At 36.4% G+C, this 12,508-nt stretch overlaps 1 protein-coding gene across 6 annotated transcripts in view; it reads left to right on the top strand.

Moving 5' to 3' along the window:
• EDIL3 (EGF like repeats and discoidin domains 3) overlaps positions 1-12,508 on the top strand; it is a 287,431-nt gene that overhangs the window by 266,022 nt on the left and 8,901 nt on the right. For all 6 annotated transcript variants that reach the window (XM_083816852.1, XM_083816851.1, XM_083816853.1 and 3 more), the window contains one exon: positions 7,136-7,291. In XM_083816852.1, the coding sequence (XP_083672978.1) occupies positions 7,136-7,291 (156 nt within the window). The remainder of the gene's footprint in view (positions 1-7,135; positions 7,292-12,508) is intronic.

Genomic DNA, 12,508 nt, shown 5'->3' on the forward strand with positions numbered 1-12,508 from the left:
TGGCTTTCCTGCAAGAACTCCAATTGATTCATCTAGCACAGAATGGTATTACAATTTTTTTTATCAACTCTTTAAGTGTCCTATAATGCAACCCAAAAGCTTCTTCTAACTCTACCAGATGTCTAAGCCTGCTTAATCACTCGTAATTTAAGGGACTATTTTTAAATCTCTTGTCATCCTCACAAGGACTGGTAAGCTTTGAATATTACAAAGTAGATAGGAAGGCTACTGCTGTTTAATGAATGGTTTCTTGACCATCAGTGACAAATGCAACAAACTGTGATCCCTACTAAAATCCTCTAATCACATTTTGAGTAAAATTACTGTTGTACACAGGTGTGAAACATTCAATGTTATGAGAAAAGACTATAGATTTAATCATCATTGATGTTATAACTTCGATGCTAAATTCTCCTTTACTTCAGAATACATTCAGGCCTGGATATGCTGGGTATTGCCATTTCCTATTAGGACATGAATGCCCCCTGATAAGTTGTGGGAGTTACCAACACTCACAGAAATCATTCCAGTTTGCAGGATCAGTATGAAAACAGCATTATCCCATGTGTGCTGCAGGCAGGAATTACCAGAGGGCCTCTGTGACCTCAGAACATCAACTGTGTTAGGTTCCCATAGGAAATGGGTAGCAGCTCCCCTTGCTGCTCTTGAAAATCCAGATCCTAAGGCTAAAGTTTTATTTTATTTTATTACATTTTGGCATTTAAGATATCATTAAAATGAGATTGGTTGTGGTTTACTAAAGTGTGGTTATAAAATGTTGCTCTGTAAGAAATAGTTGCTGTTCTTAAACTGGCTGTGCGGTTGATCATATAGATTATTTATCTGAATGTTTTTCTTAAAACGCTGAAAAAATATAGTAATTCAGGTATTGTTTCCTTTTTTCCCCATAATACCTATATAATAGTGATTACTAAGTACGTAAGTACATTAATGAAGGATTCACACAGTCTGTACAATGTCAGAAGCAGCTGCTACTTGAGGAGTTTCTCATGGAAATGAAGTGAATTGTGAGCTCCTTTGTGTATGTTTTATGCATCCAGATTTCAGAATAACAGTGTGGAATCTAGTTTCTGATAGTCCACGCAGATTTCAAGCAACAGGCCTCATACCCTAGTTTCTAGCTTTTAAATTGTACTGAGGAGAGATGAAGGTGTATGGTATTCTTTCTAATGTTGTTTCTTATATGCAGTTGCTGCAGTCATAAAGCGACTCAGAGGAAATGTGTTGTTTAAGAAGAGGCAAATCTGAGTAAATAATAAAATAATAGTTGTATTTATTATCTTAACCTACAGGACTAGAGCTGTTAAAAATATAGTAGCATGATGTTAAAATAATGTTGAAGTCTAAGCTCAAATTGAGAAAGAAGCAAGCAAAACAAACACCACATTTTTAGGAAGAAAAAGAATTGCCTTCTTTAATCTTTTTTCATCTGAAAACAACCCATTTCCACCTAGGTACATGAGTAGAATTTTAATTTTAAACATATACGAAGTAATATGGCCCCAGTTAAATGTAAATACATTTGTAGTTTATTTCATTTTGAAAGTATAAAATTCCTTTTTAGACATATATTAAAGAAATGCCTAAAGAAAGGCACTGAAATGCCTATTCCTATCAAATTATTATGGCTTCTTCTAGAGCACTTCCTTTTGTCTCATAACTGATTTTTATACTGCAATTGTCTCAGGTTAAATTAATAAATACCTTCATAGTGTATATCTAAATGTTTATACTGACAGAACTGCTAGTTCTGAATCTGCAGTGGTAATCCTGATAATAAACCAAGGATGTGTAGTTGCTTTTTTTTTTTTTCTTCAAAGGTTTTAGGTGCAATTATGCGTGATGCATTGTAGTTTGGGGTAGGTTTTTTTTGTTTGTTTGTTTGTTTTTAAATCTGAACCTTTGGAAAACAGCCTGAAATGCTAAGCTTCATAGTTTACAAGCAAGACGTGCTGCTGAAATTTTGTTAGTAGCACACAGATGTCACCCATCTGCAGCAGGTACTGTAACACCATCAATTTTCGTATTATCTCCAGTGACTGGGCATGGAGGCGAATGCTGAATGTCTTTTAAGTCCGGTGCAATACGATAAGGAGAGCTGCAATTCTAACTTCATGGTGTAGACACTGCAAGCCTTTCACTCTCTTTTGTAGGCTTCAGTGCATATAGCAACAATCTGTGTATGCCAGTTTCTCCCATAAAAAATGTGGGAATCAAGGTCTTAGATGAAGAGTGGAGAACCTGCACAGGAGAGCTTAAGGGCATTAGACTGTCTTGGTGATATGCAGGTGCTAACCGCAAGTGTCTAACATTACCTTAAGCATCCAAAAATATATGAGACCTCCTCACAGGGCAAGCATATATGATAGACTGCTCTGCATCATGGTGACATAGATGCCATGCAGAAGGCCATGCAGGCCTTCTTTTTCAGTCTTTTACAGGCAGGTGCTGGCAACACCTTTCCAGTGTTTCCCTTATGTTCAGATATGTTGGACCCAGATTTCTTCCTTCTCATCCCTGGTATTTCTACTCCAAGGGACTCTTATTTGGTGAGTAGGAAACCCAAAACTTCACCTGTGTTATCTGGCAATAACTGATAAAAAACAGCCCACAAAAACACAAAGGTAACTGAGCATGGGGCTAGCTATACCAGGAGCAGAAACATAATATCTTTATAAGGAGCAGACTAAAATGAACTACTTAAATAATTATTTAAAAAAGACAGATTAACTAACCAATACCTTAACTCTCACCACTCCTGAGATCTTCTCTTTCATCTCTCTCCTTTGCATCTGAGAACTGAAGCTGAGATTATAAATGCTGAGGTGATTAGATGCAGAGCTGAAGGTCAGCTGAGAGCCACCTCACCATTATCTTCATTGCTTAATAGGACCCAGTGACCCCTGGATTCTGAGGGTTCTCCTCTAACACTGCAATGTAGACAAGGAAGTGAGTTATTTTTTTAAGATTGTCTCCACTTTTCATACTTTGGTTTACATGATGGAGTGTCTTCAGAGAGCATCACAGAGCATGAAGCAGATTCTTTTCAGATAAAATTAAGCCAAAAGTCATGCTTCAGAAGTTTGCCTGGACCAGCTGGAAGTAAAATCACTGTAGCACACACTGTGTAGGCATCCTGGTGTAAATATCAGTTGCTTTGCTTTGCATATCTTCACCCATTGCACTCTGCTGCTTGTCCACATAGGCTACCTGTGCCTACCGGTTTCCCAGTCTAAAATAGTAAGTATGTAAAAGAGGGAAAAAGTGTGTTGGGAGTGAGGAGGGAATATTCAGAGAGCTATAGCAGCTATTTTGTAGTGCATTGACTCTACATGTACCAAGTTTCTTGATGTAATGGATAACCAAGCCATTGCCACGAGGAGCAGCTTGAGTCCAGAATCATTATAACTGTGTTTAAGCACAGTGCATACTGTACTGCTTGCCAATCCAAACTGGCTTTTGGGCAGCTGTTCCAAAAGTCTAAAAGTGTCATATCCTTATGTTCCTGCTCTTGGGAAGAGGGAGTGTTGCCAAGTTGAAGGTATCTGCATCTAATTGCAGTTCTCTAAGAGTCTGGCTGCAAAGGTATTTATATGAAAATTCAGCACAGCTGCACAGACAGGTAAGGAAAGTCAAGGTTTTTTAGCTCTGGACCGCTCAGGGACAGAGGCAGGGACAGAGCACTTGTGTGACTTCTCCCCTGATCAAGCAGACCTACTTACAGTGTAAATAGAAGTACTAGTCACTCTCTATCTAACTGCACACTGCCACACAGTTCATGCTGCACATCCATGTAGTGGTTCATTAAAAATGTTTCATATTCAGGTGGGTTTATCTTTGCGCTTTTCTTAAATTCTCTAAATCACTAAATCATCTTTAACATCTGAAGCAAGGTCGGAAATAGATATTTACAAAGGAAGCAGCTATAGCCCAAGAGAGTTCTTCCAGACACAAGATGTTAAACTGCATTTTGATCAGCTGCTTGTAGGAATGTACATTAAACTGTACACCATGGTTCTTCGTGTAACCAGTTAATGATCCTATCAGTCGCAGACTAATTGCCTCCACCTCGCTCTAAATTCTGCTGCACTAAAAAAGCCAAAGTCACATTCTGATCCGGTTAATCACATTCAGCTTTGAAGAGCACACAGTGGTTGTGTGTTAATTCAACTTCTCTCCCTGGCAATTTGTTTGATTGCCTGTTACTTGCAATCTGCACTAACTGAATAAATGTATGCTGCATCCTGATGGGAAGTTCTGACATTCTGTTATTTTAATGCAGATGTTTCCCCTAGAAATTGGGGTAAATTCTTCTCACCTTTCTGCTCCAAAGTACTTTCAATAGGAAGGATGAAAAGAAAGGGTGTTATAACCCTTTCCAGGAGGTAATAAAGCAACACAGTAAAAACAGCTTTTTGTTTGTTTTTATTTTTAATGATGGGTTAAAAGCAGTCTTTATTACACAAAGGTTTCTTATTGACTTTTGGAGAAACAAGTAAATAAGATACTAAAGTAAGAGAAAAAGATGTGGGTGCATCCTTGTGTTCTTTTTCTCCGTCTTCAGCAATTTCTGTTATCTGTACTGTCAAAATGTACAACAGACCCTATCTATTAATGCCTTCTTTTTTCTTTCTCTCTTTTCTTTATGTAAGACACATGTACACAAACATGCACACACAGAGACATATTCTACATAGTACTATGTAATAAGTCTTTCAGGAAAAAAGAAAAAAAAAAACATGCTAAATTATTTTCCAGCTTCCCACATCATTTTTCTGAACAAGAGTACAAGGCCAATAGATATGTCCTGTAAGCACAAAACAGTTGTTACTAGGACATTTTTATTAACTCTGGATCTGTGTGATAATAAAGATTTATTGTGATTTTACCTCTGAAATCCCCTGAATATGAGTAAGACTTTTTTCTTGTTCTGAATTTCGGTGAGAAGAGAAATACTCTGAATGTCATGGCCATGTTAAAATAAATATTTGTGAAATCCTTTTACATATCTTTTGACATTTTATAAATAAACAACTGGTTTTATGGATGCATTTTTTCATGTTAGCAGGAGATATATTAACTTTTAGTATAGGAAGCATCCTCTGCTTAGAAGAAGTTACACTTGGAAAACATTAATGTCAAAATTATTTATAAACAGCATCTAAATTTGACTCTGAAATTTAGTGCAAATGCTGCCTAAAAGTGTGGTCAAATTACTGATTCTCTACCAGATCAGCCTTTCTGAAAAACAGACTACTCATTCCAGCTCCAAAAAATAGTTGGAATTAAGGTCTGGAGACTGGTGTTTATTAATTCATAAAAGACTCAACTGATTTAGCTCCCAGAGGCCCACTTCGGCCATGGAAGCCAGCCTCCTCCGCTCCTTATGGAAGGAAGCAGTCTACAAGAGCATCCAAAGCAGCTGCTGCTCTGAGTGATCCTTGGTTCAGTCCCTACTTAGAGAAAACAAAAATAGTTTCTCCTTCCAATGGAAGGAACCCTCCTGGGGTTCTGGGTTTCTCCTCTGAGCAACTTTGCTGCTGTTGGATAGCAATAAATGCCTTTGTTCTGGTAGAAACAAGACTCTTGGACCATCTCTGGGCAATGCCATTTTCCATTTACTGTCATGTTTTCTCAGCTTCTAATTTATTCCTTTTCTGGAAAGGATTTCCTACTCATTATTTGCTACTTGTCTTGAAGTGTTGGGGCAGATGTCTCCAGTATTCCCTGTCTGGTTGCTCCGAACAGTCATTTTTCATCTTCTTTTCTTAAAAATGCATCCTTACACTTTTCCACATTTTCATCTTTATAGGGTTCAAACTCTAGTACCCACGGTGTAAAAGAATTGGCACGACTCCTTACGCATGTTTATTTTTTCTTCATTTCTCATTATTAGTTTCTTGTGCTTTCACAGCTGTTCTTCTCCCTTTCCCTACATCTTCATTGAAAATCTGGCCTGTTCAGAGGGCTTCAGTTTCCCAAAATTGCAAGACTGGGTCTTCAGAACTTGATCTGCCAAAGATCCTTAATTCTTTGGCCTTCTCTTTTAAACTTTTTTTGGTGTAAAAACATATCCCACATCTTCTCTTAGACTTCAGCAATTCTGTCATTTTACTGTAATTTTTTACTATTAGTCTGTCTTGCCTGATTTAACAGACAATATTAAAAAAGGCTGACTGCTTCACAGCCATTTATTGTCTGAAACAAATCTACCTTTGTTCTGTTTTCTGGGTTTTATTTTTTAATTTTTATTATTGGCTTAATGCTTTGCAGGAGGATAGGGAATGAAATGTGAAGTTTTACCTTCACATTTCCAGAAAATGTCAGTTCTGATAGGGAACTCCTCCATTCTTCTTCTAAAAATATGTTATTAGGTCAATTTATTTCTGTTATTCTATTCTGTTCCTTGATTACTTTAAGCCAAGGCATCTGGCCCGGATCTGTTATATTCAGTGTTGAGATCTGGTGCAAAAAAAACTCGTCACAAATGTGCAGACCCATGTGAGAGATACTTGAAAGCCCAGATTTTATTAGGCTTTAAGATTCCTGTCTTGAATTTTATTTGTGCGCTAATTATAAAACAAAGAGCTCCAAAAAGTCAGTGAATGAAAAAACTAGAGCTTTAGAGGTAGAAAAAGATGTAAGAGTCTTAAAGAGAGAAGTTCAGTAGGAAATGTATGAAAGCAAATGTTTTAAAAGACTTAATAAAGCACAGTCTCTGTCATTGTAAAGGAAATAGAAAGGAATTGGGGAATCACCCTTTGGCATGCTGCGTTCTGATTAATAGGAGCACAAGGCAACACTCTTTGGCCGCAAATGTGTTGCAGCAGAGACTGCCCTTTTGTTAGGAATGTGTGTAGCACCTACCACAATCGAAAACAGTACAAGATAGTCCCGTTTGTGCCATGAGGTGGTAAAAACAACGAGTAACAAACGTGATACAGAAGTGAATTTCTCTGTCATGTTACACTGACCTGGAGAAGGGAGAAGGAAAGTTGTCTTAAATTATACCAACATCTTACCTAAAAGAGCAATGCACTGTTTTGATTTTTTTGTGATGTGATTTTGTGTGAAACTGTTCTAATTATGTTCCCCTGTGTCTTGTTTTGTTTAGGTCGACCTTCTTGTCCCTACAAAGGTCACTGGCATAATTACTCAAGGAGCTAAAGATTTCGGTCATGTCCAGTTTGTGGGATCCTACAAGCTTGCTTACAGTAATGATGGGGAGCACTGGATAATATACCAGGATGAAAAACAAAAGAAGGATAAGGTAAAGCAAAGAGAAAATGATATTGTGGTTGCATACAGGGAGTAGTAATGCCTGTAGTAATTCCAGTGCTGGAAGCCTGTAGGTTATTGCACATTGCTTGCTTTATGGGGTTGCTATGCATAGGGTCCCACAGATAAAAGTCAAGGTGAATAAAAAAGGGTTGTATAACACAGTGACATTCACAGTGCAATAATGTCATACCTATCTGTGCAATGCACCTGATTTAATGCTGTTAAATATGGGGCATAAAACTTCACAGTTCTCCGTTTATTGAAATTATTTCTTCCTTAAACTCCAGAGGAGAAGGTATATAAATAGCAGTTTATTTGTATATTTGAAAATAGTGTCTCAGTGCATATTCTTGTAAGTGTGCACTATTTTCTGTAATTTTCTGTGAAGCACATCTTTAACGCACCTCATTACCTAGCCATTTTCTTCTCTCTCTCTCTTTTTTTTTTTTTTTAAAGGGAATTATTCACTCTAGGGCTTCAAATACCCAATGGAAAGATTATTTTTATTACACTATTAAAAGAATACAAAACATAAAATGTTTCACAACTTCCTTTGCAAACATTTAATGGGAGGTGTAAAGAAAGTATAGGTTTCCTGATTGATTTACTTAGAAGCAATTAACTTTTCTCTTGTTATTTAGGATATTATTCATTATACATTTCCTTTAAACTGTATAACACTTTTATACTGTGAAAACCTGAATGCAAATGCATTGCTTAAGGGATACATTAAGAAAGCTGGCAAAATGTGATTTATTTATTAAATATCTTACTGGGATTATGTCTAATTGAATCAAAACGTACATTAATAAAAATACCAGATGGCTGATATGTCTGACATATATGTCTCATATCTGGTGGTTTTAACATCTATATTATCGGAGTAATAAATGTTTCCACTTGTACTTATTTTTCTTAGAGTAAAAGAAAGAGTATTTTTTATATAGGTTAATTCAATTCTTTTTTTTTTTTTTTCTTTTTTAGGTAATGAGAAGGCTTTTGATATGCATTGATCTATGTTGCATGAATACAAGCAGATCTGCTGATGAGGGGTTAGACAGCAGCATCTCTTAATTTTCACTGATTTTATCTGATTGATCAAATGTATAGCCATTTATTAGTGGCAGCTATCGTACATTACTGGGTTAAATATGTACATAACTTCATGTGTGCATAGAAATGTTATGTTTGTAAGAGGATTATTATCAAAAGATGACACTGCCAAGTCACAAGGAGCCAAGTGGCAGCTCACTGTTGTTCTGTCCTTCAGTGAGATTTTTCCCCAACAAGTTCTAAAGGTTTTTTAAATGGAAGAAAAAAATCAGCTATTTTAGCCATCCAACTGAGTAGGGCCTGACACCTATGATTATGGATGTGTCTAGTATAATTGGTTGTCAGATAAAAATTGGAAAGAAACAACTCACCTTTTGTAAACGTACCGTAAATTCATTCAACATAAATGACAGATAGGCACTTCAGTGCTTTGTACACATCCCATTTTAAATCCCTGGCATTTAAAAGAAGTGAAAGATCCACTGTGAAAGAAATGTCTTCTCCAAGCCAAACTTCTGTTATTGAACTGTTGCATTCATTTTACTGAAAAAGGAAACCTATGTTCCAGTCTCCAGTGAGAAACACAGTAACAGTCACAAGCAAATCTAAAACAAAATGCAGTCTCACTGTTCCAGTCCACACTTGTTTATAACATTTGCCAAAGTAATTAAATTCTTTCTGCTTTCATCATCAGGTAGACTGTTAATTGCTATATGAACAGTCCGCTAGGAACAATGGAAAACTCTTAATCATTGTCTTATTAAAACATCTCCCATCCCATATTAATTAACATCCCCAAGAATAAAATAAATGCATCTTATTATGATTCTTTAACAAATCAAGAGCAATTGAAGGCAGAATGTAATTGAATGCACCTAACTCAAAGTCAGAAATTTTATCTTCTGAATTTTAATTTGTACAAAATAAACAAGATCACTGGGTAAGAGTCTAGTCTTTGGTCTTTTGATACGCAAACATTAAACAAAAGTATTTTTACTATTTCAATTTTTTTTTCAGATGACAAAAGTCATCCAGAGTCTTTCAGAACATTCCAAAAAGGCTAGCTGTCAGTGAACTTGGCATAACTTCATAGGAGGGAGGTTGTTGAGTCTCCTTCTCTGGAGATATTCAAGGTAGGACTGGAAAAGACCTGGAGAGATCACAAGGACATGTACCTCTTGACCTCTCCCACCAATCCCCTCTGAGGTCTTCTGAATAGAAAATGGGATTCAGCAAACCCCAGGTCCCTTACCCTAGGAATAGGTGCAAGTAGTTCTTACTTGTTTGAACTTGCTGGCTTAAAAAGTCGAGACTAATTTAATTCATTTACTTGTCCTTCACCTGACGAAAGATACAATGCTCATATCATAAACCATTCTTCATCTGAGTGTTATTAAATATGTTCTTAGAAATAGCCAGTGATGAAAATTTTACAATATCAGCAGTCAAGCCCAGTGCTTAAATATCCTTAAAAGTGGAAAGGTTGCTTCTTCCTCTTCCTGCAATGCTCTGTCAAAACAGAGTAGTGCCTTTTCACGACACCCATACCAATTTCCTTTGCTTAAGTAAAGACGTAAGGTTTGGCCCAAAATGGAAGAACATTTCAGAAGAAACTCTGTTTTCACAGCAAAGTGAAGCTTTAAATGTTTTTTGCTGTCCCCTGAAGATACAGAAGGGAGATGAAAGGTAGACACTGGCAACTATCAACAGCAGTGAGAATAAATTATTCATAATTTACCCTTATTCGTTCTATTTAATAACTGAGTGTAATGATTTCTTCTGAGAAGGATAGAATACATAGATTTCTGATTTCCCACACAGGTGATTTACTCATCCTTGTGATCCTTGTCCAGACATCCAATAGTGTAGGAGAAAGATGGTTCCAAAAACTCTCAGAGAAAGAAAGAAAAGATAAAGGAAAAACAACCAGTTTTGAAGTCCAAACGAATGTGTCATTTTGCAAGAAAAAAAGAATATCTCACATCCAGAAATTATGGAGATATTTCTGCCTGGAAATAAGGATTTGTGGATGAATATAGTGACTTTAAAGCACATTAACCGTATCTGGTGCTGATCATCTCACTGTTCAGTAGTTTACTGAAAGAATCCAAATGTATCAGCAGATCTTAATGAATTCCTGAAGCTATTCACTTCTGTCTCTTTTTTTACATCATTTGTGAAATTATTGTACAGAGAAAAACAGAAAAACAAACAAAACTAGTATCTTGTACTCACAAGTGCACTACCTGCAGCCTATATCTTTGATGACCCTGCAACAAATTAGTTGTTTCAAACAGAAGGAAATGTGGTATTCAGTTTTCTTCTTTGCCCAGTTCAAATGGAAATGTTGTTCCAAGAACAGACTCCTGCAGCTCTTGTTTGCCTTCTGCTGTTTCAACTGCCATTGATTTTAGTTCACATCTATGCTAAGCTTCTGTGAATGCAGACTAAAGGGTAGTGGTAGTGGGGGGAAGAGGAAAAAAAAAAAAGAAAAACATTTCTTCAATGCTTTTCTTGTCCTGTCATTCATTTTAAATAGTTTGAATGAGATCCATTGAAAATATGAATTCTTTTCCTATTCTTTTCAAGATGCAAAAAAAATTAAATTGCTGGTTGGCAAGTAGGAAGAAACTATATTTTAGGAAAAGGACCAGAGCTATCTTGTTTTTCTCAACTAGAGGTCAGTAGCTCACTATTCCTCCAACGCTAAGGACAACCAAGCCAGATTTGACCTTTTTTTTTTTTTTTTAATCACGTTCCAAATGTGATTTATAAATTGCATGGCATGCTGTAAGTAACTCAAGGCCAACTGCAGAGTCAAATGGCATTTTACAGGCTGATTTTTAAAATGAGTATATATGTGAAAGTAGTCTAAGGAATTCTAGCACGCTGTAGTATTGTCGATTATTAGCCAGCAGATGTGCGAGTAACTGCAGGTAGACAACAGCCACTGGATTTGTGGACAAATTGAAGAACAAGTTATAAGCTATATGCTTTGTCTCATTAATTGCTATAGGAACAGAAGACAAAAACATACATGTAAACAAGAAGTTGGATCACCAGGTCTCTGCTAGGTTCTGCTATTATTTTTTTTCTTTTTGATGTTAGATTATAATAATACCTGATTTAAATTGATAGATCCAATTCCTATAAACAACCCACATATTTGACATAGATAAGCAGTAATCTCCATATTATTATTTATATTATTATTATTCTCCTATTTAATATAATATATTTTATTTTAATTTAATACTATTTTTTAAATTTCACTGGGAAAAAATCTCCATTATACTTGATTTTTTTCATCTGAGATGCGAAAAGAAACTACCAGGCAGTTAGGTTTCACTGGTCTTTGTGTGACTCTATATAAAAGGAGAGTGGAAATTTTGTTTACAGCTTAGAATCTGTGGCTCATTTTTCTGTGTGGTGTGGATGGTGTGTTGTGCTTTCCTGGTATTTTGCCTGAAGGAACTTGACTGATGATAAGGCTTGCACAAAGCAAAACAGCCCTATTGAGCATAAACAACATATATCAATATATTGACCCCATGCAAGATCAGGGCAATGTTTCAACACTGTGTCTTGCCTCCCAGGGTCCCTCTGAGTGTTTGTCTAAGTTTTTCAAGCCCTTAGTCTAGATTCTCCACTGGTTTAAATTACAGGTGGCTCCTATTACCTTCAGCTGAGCTAACGTGAATTTCTGTAAACATTTCTGAAGGGAGTTTGGTCTTCAAAATATTTCTCTTTTTGCTTGGCTTTGAACTTTCTATTGTAAATCACTCACAAACTATGTGCAGTGGAGAAAATTCCCATTTAAGTGGCATCAGAAGATATATAGTGTAGAAAAAAAAATAACAAGAATGTGTTAGTATTCTTTACAAGTTTTACATGCCTGGTATCCATTGTGGACTCAAGGTAAAAATAACGATCAGGTTACACATAATTTTATTCATAGATTACAAAAATGTAAAAAAACAGTCCTTGCACTGGACACTTTTGCCTGGCTATCCATTGCATGCCAACCAGATCCTGACTCTTCAGCCACTCCTGGGCGCTCAGCAAAGAAGCGCAGAAGGATGGGTAAGATCAGAAGTGGTAGATCTACAGCCACCCAAAGGGACTTTCTACATACCAACTGAAAAGGAACAAT

Source organism: Anser anser (genome assembly GCF_964211835.1).
Source record: "Anser anser genome assembly, chromosome: Z".
NCBI classification, from domain to species: domain Eukaryota; kingdom Metazoa; phylum Chordata; class Aves; order Anseriformes; family Anatidae; genus Anser; species Anser anser.